The sequence below is a fragment of the Geospiza fortis genome, unplaced genomic scaffold (genome assembly GCF_000277835.1).
Source record: "Geospiza fortis unplaced genomic scaffold, GeoFor_1.0 scaffold11, whole genome shotgun sequence".
NCBI classification, from domain to species: domain Eukaryota; kingdom Metazoa; phylum Chordata; class Aves; order Passeriformes; family Thraupidae; genus Geospiza; species Geospiza fortis.
In genome coordinates, this window is record NW_005054304.1 from 4,416,616 (window position 1) to 4,443,177 (window position 26,562).

Here is a 26,562-nt window from a genome sequence, read left to right on the forward strand (position 1 = left end):
CAGGAATGATTTGGCTACACCGATGTTCCCAGCAGAAATTAGGAGCAAGAGGAAGAAGGTCCAAGACAAAGAGATGGCCCTGGGAGCAGGGGACACTGATAGATGGCAGTCAAAAGGCAGCTCCATGAGCTGCAGCGCTCCCAGCTCCTGCTGGATGTCAGCAAGAGCACGACCTCCCTGTTAGGCAGACTGCAGAGAGCCACCATTGTATTGAACCACATGTTTTATTCATTTAGTATCCAAGAGCAGTCACTTCAAGGTCCAAATGCATACTTCCAGGATGCATATTTCACCAACTAAGTGTTGGCTCCAACATTCATGAGTTCTTAGAACAAAAGCATATACATCTGCTAGAGATTTCTTTACCACCTTTTTTCCCAAAGGTTGTGCAGTCTTGTTTCCCAGGCAGTGCAGATTGAGAAAGAGGAAGATCTTTTAAGACTTCCCTTTAACTTAGACCTCATTCACCCAGACACTTCCCCAGTTGAAACTGTGCCTTCTTCAGAGTTTCTTCACTGTGCCTTCTTCCCTTGGCCCCTTTAGAAAACAGCTTCCAAAGATGACCAAGATCTTAAGAGTACTGTACAAACTTAGGGTGGTATCATAATTTACTGCCAACACTTCTCAGAAGCTAGGCATGCTCCCAGATTTTCTTCCCTCTGATTCCTAAAACAAATCCACTGAAAAGCATGCAGGACTTTTGAGACATCAGGTTGATGTTAAGCTGCCTGCCATTCCTGGAAACACCTTTGTCTGCAGTCTCCCAGTCACTCCATCAGTAATGAAGTGAATCTAATGGCTCTGCCATGACTCGTTGAGCTGATAGGCTGCATTAGCTAGAAAGTACTGAAAGCAGCTGTTTATTTTAGTGCTATTTGAGGCCATTAAGTGGCTACACCACTAAATCATCTGGGAGGGAAAAAAATAGAGCCAGCTCAGAATGGGAAGCATTAGTACATGAATGCCCTTTTCCTTTTTCTTCTGCTTCCTGCCATTAAAGGAACACAAAGTTCATCATTGGCTGAGCCTCATGGGACATACTGACATGATTTCATAATATGCAGAACACTTTGTGTCAAATATGTGGCTGGTTATATACAGGGTATGACAAAAATATCTATTTCCTAATTAGCCCCCCCAAAATTCTGCAATGTCAAGGGAAAACATGCATTCACCCTCCTCACCACCACTAAACCCCCAAAATAAGATTCTTCCAATGCCAGAATCTTGTCAAATTCTAGGTACAAGAAAAAAAGGTAAAGAACAGCTACACTCAGTCTTTGAAGTGCATTTCTGTAACTGACAAAAGCTTTTAAAGATTATACCACACTTGCTAATTTTAAAATGTGTTTTTCTATATAATGACAAGTATGCAAAAGTTCATCTTTTAGGGGGAAAAAAAATCCTTTGCTAGGAATAAATCTAACACTATAAATCTTACACTATGTGCAACACTGAATTGTCAGGTATTCATTAAAGGCAAAAGAGCTTCCCAAGAGGTTGCCTGCATGGAGGACAGGAGGAGTGGAAAAGTTGTGATGTTGCACTGCTTGTTTGAAGTTTCTGAAAACAATCACCCCTGTGGATGGATTTTATCTATAGTAGGCATAAATTCTGACCTCAAAAAGGACAAAGTGTTTTTAAACATATCATTACATATATAAATAAACAATTCCAAGTATACATCCTTCTATTTATATAGACACACATCCCTTCTGCTGAATATAAACATACCCCATAGATGCTTTCATTATTAAAATTGTGTTGTTTATTGCTGAAACAGGACGTGATCTTTGCAAACCTTGTTCTAAGTTAATTCAAGAGAAAGTTTCTAGCCATCAAAAGTGTAATCCTACTTTTCTTATTTAAAGGTCAACACATTTCACAGATAACTCAACCACAGAGTCCTCTTTTTTTTTTTTTTTTTTTGTAATAAGTTATAGGTAAGGAACACCTTAGAGAGGGCATGGCTGTGCGGGTTTCTTCTTCCATGGAGCTCTATAATGCAATAAGCTACACAAAGAACAACAGACTAGCTTCCAATGTTATTGTTTGATTTTCCATGTAAGAACATACTCTCAGAGCTGTGGTATATCTTATTACACATAAAACTTTTGGATGCAATCTGGAAATCTGGAACAGACTTCCTGACCACATGCTGTTACTCAAGTCCTTGCAATGCTTTTACCCCCCAGAACATTCATGTGGGGAAATGGAGGAGAGGGGATGTTTAAACATAGCTGTTACAGCGAAATTAAGATGTGATACTTAGTAGATTTCAACCTAAAATCCTCTTTCCCATTTCAATGTATTATAGTATTTTCCATAATATCCTGTCATAATTGGGCTGCTTCTTGTTTATACTAAGTTGCTGGGAACTTTGCCACTGGGATCAGGAGTCAGATGTAATGCTGCAAAACTCTAAGTGGTGTTTTTCCAGATAGAGGTCATTTCCAATTGATCAAAAAAAAAAAAAAAAAAAAAAAAGAGAGACTCCAAGATTTTTGGAGTATTTGGGCAAATTATTACTGGAATCAGTAAGCCAGTTACAAGTAGGATCGACACAGAAGCATTTTGTGTTGACAACTAAGCTGTCCCTCAACATTAATAAAACCGCATGTTTTATTAATAGTATTGTCTCTTAAGTAAATATTGAAATACTGGCAGCTAAACATAAGAACAAGCAGGCCAAATACTCTCTTGCAAGATGCTAAACCACAAAACAACTTTGTGACAGGATTCTCATTTGGAGCAAATTTTCCTTTCTGGATAATAATAATAATAAGCTTTGCAGTACTGATAAAAATGTAGATTCATCTTCACTGAGAAGTCAATTTTGCCAAACATTTTCACGTATTTGATAGATGAGGTGTAGCAGCACAGACCAACACATCTGCAGCTTCTCAGATCATAAATACTGACTTTCCAGAACAAGCTCTGATAAATCTGTGCACTACTACAAAACTACATGAAAAGAGAAGTGATTCAAAGACCAGAAATAGTCACAGCATGGCCTTTGTGTTCATTCAAGTTCTGTTTTCATCCCTCTGCAATCTGAAGCAGAAGGCAACCAATTTCAGGTCATAAAATCACAGAATATTCTGAGTTGGAAAAAACCCACAAAAATTAAGTTAAGGAGTTAAGTCCAACTCCTGTGCCCGAGAGCCTTGTCCAAATTCACCTTGAGCTCTAGCAGGCTTGAAGCTGTTAGCACTTCCCTGGAAAGCCTGCTCCAGTGCCCTCTGCGTGAAGAGCCTTTTCCTCATATTCAACCGAAACCTCCACAGAGGGGAAAAGAAAAAACAACCAAAACCTGTATTTACAATTAACCTAGTTTGCCCAAAAACTCAAGCCTAAATCCCACTGTCTTTGAATGAATTTGGCATAACTTAACCAGTTTGCTGAACATTCCAACCATGTAAACCGGGACTGACTCCAATTGCACTTGGGATTATTTTTTTAACGTGGTGTTTCAATGTAAAAATTTCTCAAGAAGATTTAAGAGACACCATAGAAGAAGAGGCAAGAAGAACTATTTTAGTTTGCTCTGTAAATCTGCTTTTAAAATTTAAACAGTGCTGGGCACTGTAGTACAGACTTTTTTTAAACACATAGCTTTATTTATATTGCAAATATGTCAGAGAATAAGAACTCCAGCTGAGCTGGGGCACAGGAGGCTGAAATCTGATCCCAGCACCCCCAGAGAGGTGTCATTTTTCCTCTAGCTCTACCATCTACTCTGCTTATTTTAAATTAATCTTTTGTAGTATGTTTGAAGTCGATTTCAATCCCATCCACCCTGCCAAAGACAGATCCAAGACTATCCCTCAGAGTGCACAGGGAAGTGGCAGCCCCAGATCCTCTGACAATTCCATGCCTGCATCCATGGAGCTGCATGCTCTCCTCGCTCCCCAGGCTGGCTATCCAGAGGGAAACACTCCCACCCCATGTCAGCCTTTCTGCTTTGGATTTTCTGTTGCTTGTCTGTGCAGTGGGGTCAGTCAGAGACAGGCCTGGCTGCAGCATTCACCAGTTTTCCTGAAGCAGCATCAGTAGCCAGAATGTTAAAACATTATAACAAAACCAAAGTCTACAAGAAGTCTCCTGTAAAACATTTCCAAAGGATTATAAAATTCCTCCATTTAGGAATTACGTTTCTTTTCTTTACATCACAGGGGTTAAATACTTGCTAGCATAGTATAGCATCTGAAAAATTTACCCTAACCATTTATATGTTTCACAGTGGAATGGGAAAAGAACAAAAATCAAAACCATTTCTGAGGTGCCCGGAGGCCATTTGGGACCAGACTTCCAGTATTCACAGACATTAAGGTCAAGTGTCACAACAAACACTTAATAACATTCAGCAACCTTCAGTAACTGTGAGGGTGAACTTCCCTTTGAAAAGAAGAGTGAATCACCCTCTTCAATGTACACTAGTTTCAAAACATAATTTTGAAATATATTAATACAAGGTTTTGATTTCTTATTCAAAATTTAATACACGAATATACAAGAAAGAATTTTCTAAAATGACTGCACATCCTAGGTATATTCTAGGTAAAGAATCTACACCCACATGGGTACAATCAGTCACAGGAATCCTGTGGCTGATTGTGCATACACAATTCTGCACCACTCTTGTGCATACACAATCCTGTGCACAATACTAATTTCTTCCCAGCACTAACAGAAAAAGTATGGTAATATAAACCATGTTTCAGAGCTGAGAATGGTATTCCTTATCCAATCAAAACCACCATTCCAGATTTACCCTCTAGACTGCATGTGATTGCTGTGACACCACTGCATCTAGGCTTGCCAGCCTGCCCCACACCAGGACTAGCTCAAGGGAGCAGGTCACTGCCAGCTGCAGAATTAAGATGTGTCAGAGCTGGGCAGAGGACCACAAGCCCAAAACACTTGGCACTTGTCAGGGACCTTGCTTCTGGAGATACTTAGCAAAACTGGCTGCTTTGACATGGCTGGGAGCTGAGGAAGCATATTCTCCAGGATTCTCCTAGAGAGACCTAGATGTAGAAAATCCTGTGAGACAGAGATGCAAAAAGTAAAAGTTAAGGTTGTTTTTGGCACTCTGTTTCAGCGTAAGCCAGTGTAGGTTCCATTCCCCTTGCTGGTCATTGGCCCAGAGTTGTATGGCAATTATGAAGCAGTATTTATGTTACACTTTGGAAGCTTCTGCGCTCTCCTGCAGACATCCTGAAAGCAGAGATGAGTGGAGAGAGCTGCCCAGTGCGGCTGAGAGCAATTTCAGAAGCCAGTCTGCTGAGCAGCAACACAAGGAGAACAAGCCCACACTGCTTCTCAAGACATTTTGCAGATGGGAAAAAAAAATCTGAAGTGTATTGTACCTCAGATTAGCTTTTCTAACACCACAACCCTAATGCTCTTTTTCAAATCACTGAGAGGCATCAAGGACAAGGAGAGAACTGTTCCTTAGAGAGGTACAGACTATCCCATTTTATCCAAACAGGATACAAGAGATAACCAAAATTTATGAAAACATAATGCAAAGACCAAACATCATTTTCCATTTGACTACTGTTCACAGTGCAAAATATCTTCAGCACATGAACACATGCACAAATATAAAAAAACAGTTTTAATTAATTTAGCAACTTATGGCATCTAAGTGACTGATTTGAAAGAATACACTTTAATACCATCTGATTCTGAGCTTTTGTTCTGAGTATGCTTTTTAATTCTTGTACTATATTCCATTAACTACTTCCATCTGCTACGGGGCTGAACTACCAGCACCTTCCAGAAGGTGAGCTTTTTCTGATTACCTTGATTTGTTTTTTTCTTGTACACAGGGATGAATTGGGCTTTATAGCTGTTGTCTGCCAACACCTCTTGAAATTCAGCCTAGCAGCCAGACTGAGCTTTTTTTAAACCCTGGTTGTTCATCTCACCAAATGGTTACAGCAGCTCCTGTACTGCTTCAAATACTCTCCCATTTTCAAGCAACCCTGGACAACAAGACACCTACAGTGTCATTAGCACAGTATCATTAAGCTATTATTTTTAGCTATAAAATAGCATAGAGAGCATTTAGGAGTACAAGTGCCTACCAGAAATGCAATTGGAAAGCCTTTTATACAAATCAAGCAAGCAGAAAGTGAGCAGCCCACTGAAACTAACTTATATTTATATATGAAAGCTTTATGCTTGCATAAATCAGTAGGTTTTCAAATTTCAAAATAAGCTGTAATTTCAGTCCAAACTGAAGAAACTGTTTACATATTTATTTTCCCTTCTTGTAATGCATATATTAAAGACAGATATATGCCTGTTAAGAAAGAGGGAAAACAGTCTATCCAAATATGCAACCACCTGCTGCCTTTTATAACTTGCCAGCTTTGAGATTATACTAGTGAAAAATTCTATTAAACATTCACTGCCTTTGCTTTCTTGCTAGTTTTGCTTACAGGACCTGATACAACATTTTAAGGAAAAACTCTCCAATTTTTTTGACTACTTCATACTGAATGGTGACTTTTGAATGGGATGATTCACCTTGGTAAAATGCTGGCACAGCTGAGACACACTACTTTGACACAGCTCATAATATATGGAATCAATGCTTCCTGTCTTTCCAGCACACAGCATCATGGTTTTATTTTAGCTACCAAAAGAGATGTTTTTCTCTCTCTGCTAGTTGTACTCTGTACAACTGAGAGTACAGAACAATAAAGTCAATACCAAAATTGTAGTCAGCATCCTACTTGGGTTCTGCAAGCTTTGTGAGTTATCATTTCCATTTACTAAATTTAATACATCTCTGGAGCTTCCCTACTGGCTTCCCGAAAAGATTATCCTTGCTCATGTTTCATTTCTGGACATAAAATAGTCACACAAGAAAGAACAATAATAATAAAGTCAAGAAACACTGAATGCTTTTCTGCTGAGAAACATGCAGTGAGGACATGATGGATGGATTAAAACTGAATTCTCCAGCCTGAAAGTCAAGGCTTGGCTCAATTCTTCCAAGTCATCATACGGACAACTGTGGGACTTCACATAATTTATTGGGAAGTTCATTATGTTGCTGGGATAAGTTTCAATTAATTACACCAAGGCGAAACTCTCTTCTTACTCACAATAAAAAAAATGAAGGATGACTTCACGTAGACACTGTAACTAAGACCAAACACAAAACTTTCACATTTAGGAGAGCATCTGTAGCTGAATGTGGCACATTAAGTGATCACTACAACTATGTACACCAGCAAATACAGATGAGGTGACCAAGTCTATCTGGTGACAGAATGCCACAGTCTTTGCTCACATGAGACACAGAATGAATTGAATGGACTTGATTATCCAACACAGGAACAAAAATAGAGCAGGAAAATGTTGTTTGGCTCTTTTAAAGGTATTTCAACAGCTTTAACTACTCATCTTCAGCACACTCAAGATTAAAGCTGTGAAAAATACACAGAAATCCCCCCTTCTTCAAAACATCATCCTAGTGCAAAGTCCAGACAAATGAACCAACAGCACTAGAGACACAGCATCCATGTTCAAAAAAATGTGCAAAAATTTTCAAGTGAAGACGTGCACTCTACTAAAATATGCCACTTATAAAGCAGTAAGTCTTCTTGCCAGGGGTTGCCAGAACTGGTGACAGGCACAAAAAGCACAAACTTTCAGACAAAGAAGAACAGGGACCAAGACACAGCTGTGACTGTGTGTGGGGATACCTACCTACTCACCACACTCACCAGCTGTCTGCACTGATAATTGGGAGGAGCATCATTAACATGAGCTAAGGCTCAGAGCATCCCACAGACACCTGACAAGTCCAGCTTGCCTAGCAGCACCAGGAGAGGCTCACTGGTGGGTACAGCACATCAGCAGGGTGACAGCAGGAGCCAGCATTAAAAAGCCCTTGCTGAGGGTGGGAAGCTTTCCAGCCTTACCCAGGGCAGAGCTGCCTTAAAACAGCTCCCCACGATGGCTGTGGCCACAGAACAGGAGGCTGCAGAGGGCAGCACTGCCCTGCACTACCCATCCTGGTACAGCACAGCCCATAAAAATGAAACATTAATTTATTAACTTCATGGCTGCATGGATCATAAAATTTCCTTGATTTTAAGGTCCCCCTGAAAACCAGTGGACTCTTAATGGCACTAGACTTTGTTCATGCTGACTGAACTGTAACTGGTCCTTCATGACAAAAGCTGGGATAACACTCCTCTCAGTCCTGCCCATAAGCCTCATTATGAGACTTTCAGGAGCAACACTTTTTGCAAGACCACATGAATGCCTTGGTCACTCAGAGCAGGGTGGTTTGCACAGGGTAGCTGGAGCATGGAGTGACCAGGACAGGACTGGCATTGACAACTCTCAGAGAATAGTGAGGGCAAAACCTCAGCTAGCTCTAAGGCAGGAAGATGTAGGAGAGGGGAAGCAAAGACTCATCAGGCATGAAAAGGGGATTGCAATTCTTTCCCTTAGCAAGACAAAGAGAACTGGAAAAAGTACAGGAACAGCCACAGGCCTGGTGACAATACCACTGCTTGCTGGCACCGGATAGGAAATCTGAAGGAAACTGGAAGCAGCAGCAAACAAGGCTGCCCTCAGCTCATGGGCTGGCACTGCATCAGGGCACCATCAGTCTGTCTGCAGGGTCCTTACATCTGAGAGGTCTTTATGCACTGCTTTGTCATCCACCTCAGTAGAAATACCAAATGAATTTAGAGACGCTGATCTGTGAGTACTGAGATTAATTTTAAGCACAGAAAAGCTATTCAGTAGGTCTGTGTAGCAGGAGAGGGGTTCTCTGCCGCACAGCAGAACAAAACACTGCTGTGCAGCACAGAGAGGTCATACATCACTGCCTCAGGTGCAGAAAAAATCCAGCTTGGATTTAAACTTTGTTTTGTGTAAGAGCTGGCCAATATTAATCACTTAAGTACATAAATTAGTGAAGTGATCACTTAAAGAACTGCCACACAGTTCACATTATATTGATCTTCCCATCACCTCACAAAAATAAATTTTCATATTACTGTTACAGTGATGACAAATTCTGCTGATCAGTAGTGCTAACTCTGAATTGCATGAATCATCTGCTTTAGAATGTAGTAGTACAGATATTAAAACAAAGAATAAAAAAATAAAAATCAAGGAATAGGTATGGTGACCAATTACAATTTTAAGGTCAAGTTCACATAACTCAGTAGCACTACACTTGTCTCAAATTCACTTCTAGAGAAAAAAAAACACAGAACACCTTGGGAAAAATATTACGCATTACTGCCTGCATTTCAGACAGGAGGACTCAACCATGGGTCAGCATGGTGTGAGGGGGTGTCACACATGTCATGGAATTAAAAGAGAGCTGATGCATTAAAAACAGCTGCAGATCCAACAGAACTTATTGGTACTCTGAGAATGTAAACCTCGGTTATCCCAGCTCCAGGGCTGACACTCTGCCAAACCTATCTGAACTGGTTTTATCACTGAAGCGTGTAGGAGTCCCACGAGATCAAAAGCTCTTTCAAGTGGGATGTGACTTCCACATTTTTCTTCTCCCATCATCTGCGCGTGTGGACAAAGCTGTACTAAAACCAAAATAATATATATGTACACACCTATTACAGCACCTTCTTTAAGAGAGCCCACTTCTCTGCAAATCAATGTGGCTTTAAAAAGCCACATAAAAAGCCTTTGGGGATTCTTTAAATAGTTTTAGCACACTGGAATCTAATTCACCTTTGACACAGCTTTTAAATGAGAATAACAAATATGCAGTTTGAGGTAAGACTGCAATTACAGCATTTTCAATACAGGCAGGTTGGGTATCACAGAAGTTCAGAAGGATTAATAATAAGGAACCACAATAAATGGATCTGCAATATTTTGTGGCAAAATACTACTCTTCAGTCCATAGAGACTGCCTTTAGAGATACACAGGAAGGATAAACCTCTCTGAAGGAAATACATGCTTGTCCATGGGCCCAACTCCTATCATAATGACAACTTTCCAAAGTAGAATGTTAGGTTCTTGCCACTTTCCAGGAAGAACTACTGACTGATATAATTGGGTACTCAGTGTATGGTGCACCATTTTCCACAATCACAACAGATTTTTATTTTAATTTTTATTTAAAGAATTGTTTCAGGCATAGCTGGATGCCTTTATTTAATCACAAGGCAGCAGAGATGTAAAAAAAAAAAAGATGAGAAATGTTCACATTTCAGTATGCAGAAAATAAAGTATTTGACAGGTAAGCCATTTCTTGAATTGCATTATAGTTGAACATCTACATTCCTTATTACTTTCAAGCTACATTCACATGTTAATGATATCTCCAAGACTGTAAGGTAATTATGCATATGATTCCAGGAAAGCAAAATTACAGTTATCCGAACAGTGCCAAAACATGTCCCTAACTATTCCCATTCCCCATCATTTCTGTACCACATGCAGCAGTGAAAGAGGGAGAAACAGCACGTGGAGATTCACTTCATCTAACACCTGTAATTCATCACCACCTGCAGTCTATCTGGCAATACATGTCAAAAAGAAAGATATCCAGTAAACAGAAGGGGGAAAGTTCTAGACAAGCTAAAAATGGCAATGACTTCAGATATCCATCACTGACAAAATTATGACCCTTCTATCAGCATCATCCAAACTGGAACAGATGGAAGCTAAAAGTGCTTTTATCCATCCCAGGCCCATAATGAACTGCAGGCTGCCCTCTCTGCCAGAATCCTTTCTCCTTGTTCCAGAGCTGCTCCTCTGCAATGTTGCAAACAGAAGGACAGCATGGGCATGCACATGTGCCTTGCAGGAATAGATTTTATACTGGGGCTCTTCTCGAGCCTTTACCACAACCTGACTCTCAATACATAACAAGGGTATGGCACAAATTATTTCATGTTCCTCTGATGTAAACACTCCCCCTTAATATACCTTTTTAGTAGCCCACTGCTTAGTTCCATTATTTGTTCTCCTTAGCTCCAGCCATTATTGTCTCTTGTACCTTGATTTTAATGTTTGGCTTGCCTGCTGCTAAAAGTACACTCTCCTACTTCGGTGCCACTTCCTTAATATCACTGAGATGTCAGTATTTTGTTCCCTGAGCAAAGATACATCAGGTCGTTTAGGCAGTTTATTTGAAGTTTTTCCTTAAGCCCTTGCTTCTCCTCTGTCCCTAGAAAATGAGGTGCACACTTAGTAAGTCACCACACAAAGTGAAAGGCATGAAGCTGCAGGTGTCATGTCCTTCCAAAGCAAACCAGCCCCTGGTGTACCTTATCTAGTTCGGGGATGTTCATCCAAGTTCAGCAAGATCTCCACAGAGCCAGCTCGTTTTCCATCAGCTGGGACAAACCTCCTATTATTACCACTCTAAGAGCCTGAATGGAGTTACGGTTCCTTACAGACACATTATCCCACCATGGTTTGGGAGCCCGTGCTGACCCCTCTCACTGCTGCTGCAGCCAGTCCTTCCATGGCAGAATGGAGGAGGCACATCATGGTGCCCCAGGCCCACTGTCCCCCTCCCCAGCACTTGCACCACGGTGACATGCAAGGCACAGACACATTTGCCCTTTTACCACGGTATCACTCCTGCTCCTATCCCTTGCCAAAGGCAGCATCCCAGCAGGCACGCTGCCAGCTCCTTCCGCCAAGGCCAAGGACAATGATGTGCTTCGTGACCCAGCAGCCGCCGTGCCAAATGGCAGCATATGGCACCTTCCCCCTAGATCCTGTGGCTGCAGCACTGCACTCAGCAAGTCACAAAAATCCCCCATCCCTGGGTGTTCTCTTCCTCCACGCTGGCACACAGCAGAGTGTGACACGGCTGTCACATTTTCCGTGTCACCCTGAAAGAAGCCCTTGCAGAGCAGATCCAACAGCACACAAAGGGAAGGCTGCTCCTGACACACGCTGGATAGGGAACGCTGCCTGCTGGGTTTGGCTCGCTTCAACCCAGAGCAAGCAGCCCTGCTCCTCCCACAGCAGAGAATGTTCGGTCTGCATCAGGAATCCATGTAATACCATCAAAGAATGCTCCCTGACTTCATGCTTTCATTAGTCATCACCTAAACTGCAGGCCTGCTCCATAAAACCTGACAGTCAGCCATGGGCTTGCAGTTTGACACTCTCTCTTCACGAACACACATCAATCACATGGTCCTCCTTGCTATTTCTTCCAGAAAATAAAACTTAAGAGCTCACTAAATTTATGGATATAGCAGGGATTTGAAATACAGCACAGAACATGATGGCTTCACAAGTTATGCCTATCAGATTTATAAGAGACAGAGTTTAATTAACAAAGATAGAGAATTCCATCTCCAGAGGTAGCAGTACAAGCTGTGACTCCATGAGGAGAGATGAGACAATGCTGGCCTAGGAAGAGACATTCACATTTCACAGAAAGGTTTTCCTCTCCTGTCAAAGGGAAGGAATCAGCCTAACCTGACTTTTAACATGCTGCATAACCATGTACATGATGTAACTCTGAAACTGGCTGATATTCTGCCTTTTCAGCATTAAATTTGACACCCATGCTCAAGGAACAAGTGAGGTCCTTGCAGTCACCACGGGTTTGAAAATTTCTTCCCACCCTTTTAATACAAGGCTGGAAAAGAAGAATGATGACGCTTTATTTTAAGTAAGGAGCAGTGTTCCCCAGGCACCAGTAACGGAAAAGAGGAAGATGAAAGAGTCTGCAGAAGGGTGGGATAAAGACCAAAGGATTTGGGAGCCTCGTACTGCCACAGCCACAGGGTGGAGGGTTCAGTCAGGCAGCAACACCCAAACACTTGAGAAAACATGAGTTGTCTGCCATGAGATCTGCAAACTTCTGGAAAATAATCCAGTTCCTATTCAGATTACTTAGACACTATGAAGTAATGTACTTTGAGGATGCTTTGCTAAACCATCATTTAATCCAAGTGAAACCTGGATTTTCCCACTACTTTCAGAGATAAGAGGACTTCACAAACTTGTATCCTTTTCATCCCACATCAGAGGCACGGGTCTTTGGTGCACCAAGGAGGCAAGATCTGCCTTCAGACTCAGCCACCAGCTTTCCAGACAGCTTCAGGCAAATCACTTCCTCTCCTGCCATTTACAGTGGAATCTCACCAGTTGTATCACAGAAGAGGTGATATGCATCTTAACTGAGTTACATTTTGCACCTGCAGATTTTCTTGCTGAAAATGGTAATGAGCATGGGAATTTTATGTTGGTTTTTATTATTATTATTGCTATTATTACTACTACTATTACAAAAGACTGGCAAACATCTGTACTAGAAAATGCCCCATCAAATGATGGCATCTTGAACTTCTATGCTTTGGAGCTTGCCCCCATAACATTTCTGTCTCACTTCTTCCTACACTGCTATTTTCATTACTCAGTCGAATACGGAGTGTCTTTTAACAACTGAAATACAGAAAGTGCACACAGACAATTGCAATGAAACCATTATTGTTCTGTAAAACTTTACCTGCTGACTAAAGCTGACAGATCCTCAATTCTGTAAGTGAAATAATCATCATCACAATCCATCCAAAAAATATCAGTATGGGCATTTAGGAACATCTTGTGTCAAAAGAAGCTTGAATCATCACTGCCTCTGACTTTTCACTTTTTCCCAGTAATTTCTTCCTCATTCACAGGATTTATTTGGGAATCTAAGTTTCAAATTGTGCTTCATGATATGTCAAGGCTATTCCAAAAAGCAATACTGCAGCTAAAAACTGAAGCCCTGGACAGGCTATCCCAGACACAAGAACATCTACTACTTCACTGGACTTTTTGATGTCGCCACTAGAGGGACTTACATGAAGCTATAAAAACCCCGAACAACCAACCAAGGCAGACGGTGTACTTAGAAAAAGGCATTTTGGCTTCTTCTGAGGCAAAGTTCGTACTTCCACCCCAGAGAATGCTCAAAGTATCAACGCACAAGATTTTGCCCTGGCAAACAAAACAGTCACGGACACAAGGTTAATGGACACAGACCTTAGGGATGACCTGCTGTAGCTTCTCAACTCATTCCAGCAACACATCTGGAGTGCAGTTTATCTTTAAGCCCACAGAGTCTGCACACTCAAAGTTCGGGGATTTTCTCACACCTTTTAACAGAACAATGAAAAAAGCCAATATTGTGCTTCCCCTCACCTATAATGTGGTCCCCAGATCACTATCAGAAATGATCCAAGCAACAAGCTCTCATTCCAGATACCTTGTCTCGCTTCCCACAGACCACCTGGCTTTGTGAGAACTCTCTCTTCATTTCTGGCACTACTTAAGCCATTTTCCAACATTATTAATGATCATCAAAATCCAGTGCTGGCTGCAGAGCTGAGGCAGAGAAAAGACATCTCATTGTTGCTGCAATTACAACTGGTAGTATTTAAAATAGGCTGGGAATAAGCCATATCCCTCAATTTAATTTTCATTATGAGCTACACCCTCAGTGGGAGCCAATCTGGTGTGCACATACAACAATGGTGGAAGACATTTATCACAAACTCAGCCACTGAGTTTGCTTTTTTGCCACTTACGTTCCAAATTCTCCTGTGCAGCAGATGACCTCCAGAATGACAGCAGTGGGTCACAAATGATCGATATTGCTAACTTAACACACCTCAGATCACATGCACCACGGGCTAAGCAGGATCAATAAAAGCAATCCACTTCTGAATTAAAAGACACAAGTGAAAAATAACATTTTAACTTCAGCTTCATACACCATGCTTGAATAATGGTATGTTTTTATGGAGTATGGGTGAATTTTTATAGTCTGTACAGTCTTCTGCCACATGAAATTAATGTCACTGAGAACAGATGATTAAGCAGAACTTCTTTATATGAAAGAAAATGAAATATACAATTGTTCAGTAGATTTCAGAAATTATTCACTTCTCTCACTTATTTTCAAAATAGACTGTAACTAGAAAATAACATTCAGAAAACAGGCAACATTACTACTATTTCTAATATAAACACACTTTTAGCCTATAGTCTGCACTCATTCACCAAGATAGAAGGGGTTAAAGATAATGGGTTTTATATATCAAAATCTGTGATGTTCCACTAAATACAAAGTTGCACGCCCAAGCTATCTGAGCAAGGAGAAATGTGTTTATTCTGCACATGCTGCATACCTCAGAGAAGATATTCAGAGAAGGCTCTTCTTTTATTTTTCTTTGAAATAGTTTTTGCATCTAGATTTAATTCCTTCACTTCAAAACCAGATGGCCTAAACTTCTACTATCAGATAATTCTGGGCTGAAAAAACCCTATTAATTAATGCTTCCATATTTAAAGAAATTATGTGTAAAACTGTTATTTCAGGCTCTTCTTTGCTACATACCAGTGCTTGAGTTCTACCAGAAAAGCAACCTCATCTTCTGAAAGGGAAAAGGTGCTTGCATGATAAACAGGACATTTTCTGGTAGTCTTTTAGTAGCCCAAATCTGAGTCACACCAATATCAATCTTTAATCTGCAGTATTGTGAGGAGATCATGTAATATGAGATCTTAATCTTTAAGATGCAGTATTGTGAGGGGATCTTCCATATGAAGGAGATGAGGCAAAACTACTCATGTCACTCTGGAAATATGTGTCTCAATCTCAGCCTTGCTGTCTCCCCCAAAGCCCTCGTATATAGGTTATCATTAATTCAGACTGACCCCATTAATATGCAAGGCTTGTTCTGCAGGTATCATCTCAAATACCTGTAGACATATAGGCACAGAAAGGTAAGACTTGATTCAGTGTCACAGAGGAGGCACTGGAACAAAAGGAAGGTTTCCTAAATTTGGTGACTTCACCCAGTTGTTGCTCAGTAACCATGACAAGAAAGGCACAAAAACTTAAGTGAAAGGGGATATCACATGCATTGACTTGTACAGAAATGAGCAGATTTTATGGTGGCAGCACAACAGCTCAGTGGCATGACCCACCATCTCATTTCACAGGGATGTAGCACTGAGGATGGTTTGGGTTTTGTTTTTCTGAAAGCTACTAAGGAGACAAAACTGGGCATATCAACTAAATCCGCATCACGAGAGCTGCTGCTCAAGATGGAAAAGCCTTCCTTTCCTGTGAGCCCTCACCATTAAGCATGGGAGAAACATGCAGCAAGGCTTCAGCCAGCTTCATTTCCCTGGCTCACTGACTCCAGGAACCTCCAAGACTCACTTAAAAAAAATTTAAAAATCAGTTTTGAATCACCTTTCAAAGGATGAGAATGAGGCAGTGCATGCCAACGCGTTCAAGTGCAGAGAGATTGCTCTCAACTAGATACATTTCTGAGAAATGTATCACCCTTAATAAGGATGGCAATGCTTTCAGGAGATCCTCGACAAGGAAGGAGCAGTGCTTACAGCTTCTTTAGCGCAATGAGCGATTACACAGAGATATCTGTGCAGCGAGGCTGGTGCCCATTTGATTAAACAGCCTGTCTGCTCCCTCCACGAGATATCAGAGGTACAATTAGTTCAGTCGGCGCTATCAGCAATGCCCTTGAGGTGCTGTGCTCCTGACGACTAATGAAGAGGCACTGCTGGCTGTCAGCACGTACAGGGGGAGGCATTCATCTTCCTTCCAGCATCAATTAAATCCGCCCGCATCATACTAGGAGCCAGGAATTCAGCACCGGCAAGGAGTCAGAGCAGCTGAATGGTTTAACACTTCGGTTTGGGGTTTTATATTGTGGAGAAAAGGGAATAAATTGAGCTAGCTATGCTGATGGCAAAGGGAATACAGAGAATCTGCCTGACAGCAAAGGCAGAGAGCACCCGCAGTGCTCAGGTGTGTGCACACGTGAGCTGTGGAAAGCCTTTTTTTTTTGTATCAGGGCAGGAAAAACCTCCTAATACACAAACAATTTTCTCCTGAAGTCAACAGAAGAGAATTTGCTTATTCCGCTGTGTTGCCAATATTCTGCTAAGCCTTCAAGGAAAGCTATTTGCTGCATGTGTGGGGGTATCCTCACTTAGGACATGGCAATTACTCCTGAGAAGACAAGGCAGGGAGCTCTTGTCCCTTATTTCTTACAAGGCTACATACTTACAGAAAAGACACAGTTCTATTTCAAAACAACAGGCTCAAAACCTTCTAAAACATTTCTATCCCTGAGACATGATGCTGCATCATATCAGCCACAGTCAAATGTGTCAGCTAATCACCTGCCATGCTTGGTGCCGCACTGTGAAGTACAACCTCTCCCATCCCACGAAGTCTGGCTGTCAATAGGACTAAAAAGTACTGATATCAGAGGAGAAGGGTATTGAAGTTGAAGCTACAGTAAGCACCTAGGTATCTAACCTGCTAAGGTACATAGGAGCACTACAAAGAAAATTGCTTTTTTAGCTGAAAAAAATATCTGTAATTTCTGTTTTGTCTTACTTGTGTACCTTAGGGAAAAAATACAAGTGAACTTAGCAAATCCACATTTTCCAGGCCTTCATGGACCCTTAATTAAAATCACTGTGAATGAGGAGATGGCAAAAATTAGCACCTAGTGTGGCCTTCTCATTTGAGATGTTTGAGAACTCATAGCGAAAGTCTCAATGGGCTTAACCTGCTAAACACTATACAGCAACAGGGAACTCAAGAGGTTTTGGTAACTTCACAACAAACTGGCAGTCATTCATCTTCTCAAACCTCCCAACACCTTTGTGGAGGCTGAAGGGGCTATTCACTGACAGGGAGATCGGTGTGACACACACAGGCAAAACAGAGCCCACCTGGCTCTCAGCCACAGGGGGCAGAGACCCACCTATGCACATCTGAGCTGACTAAAAGCAGTGAAAATTTATGGTAGGAGAAGCAGCAAAATAGTTTACTATCCAATCTTTCACATAAAGGAAGCTTAAAAACCCCAAGCCTCAAACTCATCTCACACTCCCCACCAAAACAGGTAAATTACACTTCTTGCAGGTTGCCACACAACATGCAATCCAATACATGAAGAAACAAAGAAAAAGGCTTTTGGATGCCACTCTTCCTCTGACTAATGAAAAAAAATTAATTATTTCAAAGTTCTTGGAATGTAGTATTTCACTCCCTTACAGAGGTTTTAATTAACAGCCTGACAATCTGACCTTTAACAAAGTGTAACTCTTGCCTTCTGCAGTCTCCACCATCCATGACTCAAGACAAAATCTCATGTTGCCTGATAGGAAGTGATACAGCCCAGGATCCACAAGCACAAGAAATCAGGAGGCACACAAATGCAGAAAAAAAGCATCAGCAGAGACTCCAAGTGACTTTGCTGGATTATTACAATTCTTTCCTAACAGTCTGAATAACCCCTAAAAAAACAAAAGTTTTATTTAAGCTGCAGACACATAACTTGGGGCTGCATAGAGAATGCCTTTAGTGGGATGAACTGACTTTGGTACCTCAGTAAGACCAAAGGACAAACTGATCTACACAAATGCACATGCTGGACTATGATACTTTGTCAATGGTAAAAAACACAACACAGATACACAAAGTTTACAAGCAAAAGATTCCACAAAGAATACTGAAGATCAGTATTTGGAAATGTATGTTCTAGTTTAAACAGTACTAAATAAATATTAAAATTCACGCAACTGCAAAACTCAGAACTCTTTAGGATATTTGTGTCTCTAAGGGAACTCATGATTTAGATCAGAGCATGCAAACAGGTCACCTGCTAGTGAACATGGTACTGAAAGTAACCTTGTCCTCTGTGTTAATTTTTCATGAAATCTGCATTAATACAGGACAGGGACAAAGAGAGATGTAATTCAGTAACATCCAAATGGTGAGTATCGCTGGAGTGATGATCTGGCTTCTTACCTGAGGCCAAGCTGCAAAATGATTTATCAGACTCAGAGAAGGACATCAGCTAGCACACAAGGATCTCAAGTAACAGCAGCTGCTGGGGTAGCAGTATGAGCGGCTTGGTTTCCAGGATCAAATTCCAGTCATGATGAAGCACATTCCTTTGTCCATTCAATAACCATCATCTCTTCTAGACCAATTGCCTACATAGGCCCAGATTACTCTGAGCTGGTGGTGCATCAGAAAATGAGGATTCAAGTCCTTGGAGCTCCTACAAACATCCAGACATCCCTGGGAAAGCCACAGGCCCCTGCTGCAAGGCTTCACATGCTGCACTTGCTCCAAATGCCTTCAGGCAGCAACCCTTGGAGAGTCCAGGGGACTCTAAAACTTGTGTGAGAAACAGGGGACAAGCCTGAGCTTCCCACATCTCTGTGCTTGGCTCCTCCTGGTGCCAGTGAGGCACAGGAATCCCGTCTGCAAAGTACCACACACGTAAACCACAGCTGTGCCCCTGTCCTGCAGCTAGGGGTGACATGTAACCCACCAAGGCACAGCAAGGTCACCTGTTTCAGTTCCCTGGTAACACAGATTCCCTCCCCCATTACACTGCACACCAAGAGGAAAACCTCAGCTTTCCTTTAAAAGGCACCCAATGCACAGAATGAGGGTTTATCCACTACATAAAGCTCAGAACAATTAGCAAATACAATGCAATCACTCAAAACTAATCACACAACTTGGCTGCATGTGCACATTTCCCACTAAAAGGTATTAATTTAAACCCTCTTCTGATTTTTGTTGACCATGAAACATTGCTCTGAGTGCACAGGCATCACTAATCATTTCATGGTCACTGACTCCAGCACAAAAAACTCCCACACACAGAAGAGTGGTGTGGGCTTTGTGCTGTACAGGAGAGTTTCTCGCCTGTAAATTAACTTTGTCAGCTCGCCAAATTTTTTCTTAAAGAAGGAAAAAATTTAAGTATTAAATCATCTAATGACTTAGAGAATGAACAGAATGTTTTCAAAATGCAAATTGAAGGCATCTGTATTTTAATTACAGCACCAAAACTGCAAGATACTTGTCTCCACACACATTTTTCCATTCATCTTCAGAGATGGCTGCATAGAGTATTAGTTTCCTAGTATAAACCTACTCCCACGTACATTCCCAAAATAATTTGCATGTATTACCAATAAACAAACACATGCACACAAGTTTTCAGGCCGCCCACAGACACAAGAGACAAAAAGAGGACTTGTCACTTTTGTTTTTGGGATAGTAACTAAAATTGCTTCAACTTTCAATACAGGGAAAAAATGCAGGAGCAGCATGAGCTTCGGCACCATACATTTAACACAATGCTCAGTTGACAAAATCTTTAAAAATGTGCAAATAGATCCTGTTGCTGCATAGCTGATTTCCCATATGAAAGCTAACAAAGGCTAAACAGAACCTTAGCCACAATACACTTTTCTGTGTTACACTCAATGAGCTCAGTTGTGTTGTTGTCAGCCTATAAAACTGACTTTTATACTGAGTCACTAAGAGGATACAGATGACAAACAGCTCCATTACAGAAGGCTGACAAATTCTTGCCTTGAGAAGCAACAGTGACATGACGACAGTGGCAACGCTCACTTCATCTCTGCACAAAATACAGTTGGCACTTCTACTTCACATCTGCACTGTGATACCTCCTCCACAGCCAGTCTGAATCTTCATTTTCATTTCATCCCCCAAAGACCAGTGCTTTGGCATGAAATGTGCCGATTTTCCAAAAAAACCCCTTTTTTTGGTCATGAATCCTTGGCATTAGATGTCCAGTAGGAAGTCTCTGCAGCCACATGCTTGTTAGCAAGGAAGGGTAGGGGTGGGGGATAAATACACTGGTGCTATCCTAAAACACATTCAAAACCCCATTCTCAGAATTGAAAACAAACAAAACAAAAAAAGCCTACCTGATTCTCAGGGATGCTCCAGATAAATACTGAACTCAGCTCAAAAGTAAGTACAAATTACTATTAACTTGAATTTATGGAAAGGTGGTGTAATAAACACTTTGGGAAATGAAGCATGCTCTTAACTTGGTCATGAAGGATAAGCATCCCCAGGGTCAGCATTATCAGACAGGTTAAGGTGTCATATAAATCAGGACATGGAGAATTCTCTTAATTTCCAACAGAAACAAGATTTTAGTCGACTCCAGACTTGCAATGCTAATAAACAGGTTTCTTTCAATATTTTGAACATATAAAAAAGTGACTTTGAGGGGAGACAGTGAGAAACTTTTCAAATCGGGTTGATTCAAGATTGGGGTGAGTATTAAACCTCAGAGATACCACACTGGCTGTCTTTGCATAACAATCCCTTGTGCCCATGGCTTTCACAATCAAGCTTTGAAGTCTACTTCTTATTTATTACACTTTTTCAATTTATTATAACTTGACACATCAGTGAACACAACTACATTTGTGCCCTGATGGTAAGACAGTTTAAAAACAAGAACAACAGACATTACCATCTATTTCCCCTTCTGAACAGCCATGATAGGAGGCAATTTAAAAACTAATACTGGGATTAACAGAACATATGGAATAAATACACTGGGCCGACAGGACGTGGGAAACAGAATTCTTTAGTTTGGAAAAAAATGCTTAAAATCAAGTCCAATTATTAACTCAACACTGCAACATCCACCACTGAACCATGTCCCTCAGCATCACATCTGTAAATCTCTGAAATAACTCCAGGTATGATTGACTCCCCTACTTCCCTTCCACAAGGAAGTCCCAATGCCTGACAACCCTTTCAGTGAAGCAGTTTTTCCCAATATCTAATCTAAATCTCTGCTGGTGCAACTTGAGGCCATTTCCTCTCATCCTGTCACTTGTTACCTGAAATAAGGTCTCCACCCAGCTTCCCTTTCTCCAGGAGAAACCACCCCCAGCTGTTCCTCAGAGCGGCGCTCCAGGCCCTTCCCTAGCTCCACTGCCCTTCCTGGGCTCGCTCCAGCCCCTCAGTGACTTTCTTTAGTGAGGGGCCCAGAGCAGGACACAGCACTCAAGGTGGGCCCCTCCTCCCACCAAGTCCAGGGGGACAATCCCTGCCCTGCTCCTGCTTGCCATACTGCTGCTGATCCAGGCCAGGATGCCACTGGCCTTCTTGGCCACCTGGGCACTGCTGGCTCATGTCCAGCTGCTGTTGAGCACCCCAGGTCCTTTTCTGCAGGGAAGTTTTCCAGCCACTCTGCTGCCAAACCACAATGCCACATGGGGCTGTTGTGATCCAAGAGCAGGACCTGGCACCTCCTTGCCCTGAGGAATTCTGCTTTACACTGACAAATAAAATACACATCCTTTTCCTGTGCTGCCTGGGGATGAATGAAAAAATTATGAACCACCATATTAACAAATTAAACCTTTTTTTCCCCTTAAATTGAATCATTAATCACTTTCAGCTTCTGTTCTGGCAGAAGAGATGTGGCCATTTGTCACTGAGGACAAATTGCAAAGGCTTTTGATAAGGAGTAGAATATCCTACCTGGAACAACCTCAAAAAGGAACTTTCCTGGACTTTCTTCATTGCAGGGATGCTCAATTACTCTGTTGCCAGGCAGAAAGATGGTGCCCTAAAGAAAAAAAGTAACAACAAACATGGGATTAAAACTGCTGCCATACTTGGACAGACTAATGCCTCTTCTTTTTGGACTGGGTTAAACATGAATTTTTCACTGTAAACACCTGAGCAGCTGATTTCCAAAGTGAGATTGAGGAGGGATTATCCCAAAAGCCAACATCACAGATCACTTTAATTAACTGAGGCTTTTGACAACAGCTTTAAGTTTTTTTAATCTCTTGGGTATTTGGTACCATGCAGACTTTTGTACTTATCACATGTACCAATCCCACTGTTCTGCAGGGAAAAGTCGAGACCTAAAAGCAAGGAGTAGTGAAGAGCTAGGAAGTTCCATGTGTGAGGCTGGTGAATGCACCAGCCAGGCTTCTTGGCTGAAGCCAAAGGGGGTGTGGATAGAAGAGGACCCTCAGTTTGTGGGGTGCATACCCAGTTCCTGCCCTGGACCCTTTTCCCATAGCATCCCAGGGAAGCAATAGAAGGAAGACATCCCACTCCCACCCAGTGGCTGCAGCATGCCAGGCTGCTGGTGCTAAGCCACAGCAGGCACAGAGAGAGTCCTGCCCAAACATGTGTTTGCTGCAGGCAAAGAGATGTCAGAAAATCTCTGTGATGGGCATTGGTAGCCTTTATTACAACTTTACTACCTTGAGACAGGTGGAGAATTTTAGCTGTGCATACTTCTAGTAACATCCAAAGACAAAAACAACACCTGTAACCCTCAAAACATTTCTGGGGCTGTGTTGAAGACACAGCTTATTCCCTCTTTGGTCTGCTGACATGTGGCATGGATAGACCACGCCTTTCCTCTGAGAGGTCTTTTTCATTTTTAGAAATTACAGCTCCTCCCAGTACCATTTCAACCCCCATCAGCAGGCACTCCTCCACGAAATTATGCTGGGATGGCTGTCCAGGGATAAATTTTCAGAGCAGCATCCTAGGAATTGTATTAGGGACAAGCTCTTCACCATTGTTAATAGGAGATAACACCTACTTAGTAATATTCTGCAATTATGGCATAATGGGGCCCCCATCTCCAAAGTAAACAACTTACTTAACTTACACATCTTAAACACAGAATACATCAAGAAAGGTCCTTATCCCCTGACAGATCATTGAGTCCAACATGAAGCACTATTTTCCATAGTAGTTTCAACCAAATGCCCAAATATGTCAGACCCCTCATTTAAACAGCCCTAAAGATATCCTTGTACATGAAAAACATCAATTTTGCTATCCAGTATTCATTGTTATGACCTAGAACCTTCATTACAAGCAGAACCATTTACAATTATTGGGAAGTCGAGAGACAAGGTGAAACACTACAGTTTTCTCACAAAGGAATTCCTACAAAACGACAGGAAAAAGTCACCTGAAAGAACAGGGAACAAACATTTCACAAAATAAGTATTTGTTCCAGCTGATGTGGAGTCTGGGCTCTGTACCAACTTGTCAGTGCTGTGTGCCAGCAAGAACAGTGTCATCACAGGAAGGCGAAGAGAGCGCACAGCGATTTCGTCAGAACATACAGAATCACCCCCATGAAACACTGTGATGCTTGCTGCTGCTGAAAGCAGATGAAGCAGATTTCATCAGAACATACGGAATCACCCCCATGAAACACTGTGATGCTTGCTGCTGCTGAAAGCAGATGAAGCAGATTTTGTCAGAACATACGGAATCACCCCCATGAAACACTGTGATGCTTGCTGCTGCTGAAAGCAGATGAAGCAGATTTTGTCAGAACATACGGAATCACCCCCATGAAACACTGTGATGCTTGCTGCTGAAGCAGCACAGCTTTCTGCTGAGGTGGAACAAGCAGCAGGTATTAGCAGTCATGGGCAGATGTCCCCACTCACTGCATATACAAATGTATCATAAGCATTAAGTGCCTTGGTCCAACAGCCCCATTCAGTGGTCTTCCTTCATTCCTGCCACAAGCAGCACCCCTTAACACATGTCACTCCAAAGTCTTCTCTGAAATACGTTATTAGGCCGCCAAAATATCATAAACAAAAATGATTATGTGAACAGGAAAACATAAGTCACAGTACAGTTCAAATTCTCATATTAACACCTAAAGAAAACACAGGAAATATAAGGAATACATTTTTCTGAGACTTATGGGAGCCTGGGAGTAAGAATCTCTAAAAGGCATTTTAACTACATGTGTTTTTGTCCTGTGTAACAGACCATTAAGACTGGTATAAGACTTTATTTCCCACTCTCAGATTGAGCTGGTTTTATGCAGAAGAAGTTCCACCCAGCACACTAGATGAGCAGATCACTCTTCATGCTGGAGTTTCACCGTCCTGAGAGCTTGCACCATTGAGGGCACACAATATATTCAAGCCAATCACAGGTCTTGCTACTCAATTGAACAAAAATACAAAATTAATGACACCTAGCCTACAGCACTGTAAACTAAAATCAATTCATGAGATAGTAAATGAAAACTGCATTGAACTTTGCTGTCAACTCATTAGCAACAGGCACGCTGCAGACTCATTACAGTGTAATGTTCTCTGATTCTTTAATGCAAAACTCTTTTACCATTTACAGGGAGCTCTCCTAATGACAGATTCTTGAGAACATAGAAACAAAAGTGTTTTATTTATAACACTAGTGCCTTCGTTTCACAGATGAAACCTATTCCATCTACTAAAATGTAAAGCCTAAAGCCACACACAATAGCTAAGTTCATATTAAGAGAAAGCAGACAGTAACACCATACATACAGGGTATTGCCATAGTTTATAAAGAAAATGTCCTCAAGTGGTGATTTTATTTCACTATTTCCAGAACTATTTTGCAAATATCAGTGCACACGAAATGCTTCAATATACATATGCGAGGGGTTTTTTAAAATTTAAAAAAAATAGTTTTGTTTGTGCAACATGCACCTGGGTGCCCAACTCCAGTGGAGAAAGCATTAAGAGAGCAATTGCAGCTCTCTCACTTCCCATTCTGTCTGCTTTCACACCCATCTGTCTGCCTTCACCACACAGCAACACTTCCCCCTTGCCAAGCTTTGTAGCTGTCTACATAACGGCACTGAGGCTGTCTGGAGTGTCACTTTGTTGAGTTTCACAGCAGCTGATGCCCAGGGAACACATCTCTACTGTAACAAAGCCCCAGCTGTGGGGTATCTGATACAAACAGGGTCACCAGATCACTGTTGGTCCCCTTGCTCAATTGCATTTCTGGGCTCTTAAGGTGCAACATGAGGCCTATCCTTACAGCCTGGAGAGTCCCATGAGTATGGAATATCAGTTAGTTGCAAAGCTTCAACAAATTCAAGCTCTGCTTTCTACCTTGAGTACCCAATTCCAGGGAGAAGTAGGAGAAAAGCAACCAGATAGCCTTAGACACCCAACAAGACAGTAATTTGCATACAAAAGAGGAAGGTGATTTCCAGAGGAAATACATGTTTAACTTGGCTGTCAGTGCCATGTGTGCATGCAAATGTTCCACAATGAGGCAGCTTCATAATGCTTCACATCAAAGTCTTCAGATCATTCAAAATATCTTAAAAATCTCAACCCAAGACTGCAGACTGGAGCAGATGAATACTTTGCTTTCAAAAACAAAAGAAACCAAAAAAACCCCAAAAAAACTCCAAAAAAACAGCATGGTGCCACCAGGAATCGAGACATTTCTATATAGAAATACAGGAAAAAGGGAAGTGGGAGGAAAATGTGGCCCCGACCCAAGTCTCTCCTGGCTCCCATTGCCATTCTGTTTGCAGGCTGTGCCTCCACCAAATCAGCAGTGTTTTGCAGAGCTCCTGCTGCAGTATGCCCGAGTTATTTTTCAATTTCCAACACTTCTGTCCTTACCAAGGCAGCTCTGCTTCTCTAGCTGAGCATTCAGGATGACTCACAGCACGCAGGAGAAATCTGAATTGCACAAGAAGCATTGGCCTTTTCGCTAACAGAATAACAAGCCCACTTTCAAAGGAGATTCTCACACACACAAAGATTTTTCTATAGCACACTGTTGCTTCAAGCCAAAGATCTAAACAGCAGAGCAACACATTTGCTAAAATCAAAAATCTGCATAAACAAGCGTTTAACTTGAGAAAAAAAATCTG

The 26,562-nt window shown here is 41.6% G+C and overlaps 1 protein-coding gene across 1 annotated transcript in view; it reads right to left on the reverse strand.

Moving 5' to 3' along the window:
- ARHGAP24 (Rho GTPase activating protein 24) overlaps positions 1-26,562 on the reverse strand; it is a 164,862-nt gene that overhangs the window by 95,824 nt on the left and 42,476 nt on the right. The window contains exon 3 of the mRNA XM_031066440.1: positions 22,374-22,461. Within this exon, the coding sequence (XP_030922300.1) occupies positions 22,374-22,461 (88 nt within the window). The remainder of the gene's footprint in view (positions 1-22,373; positions 22,462-26,562) is intronic.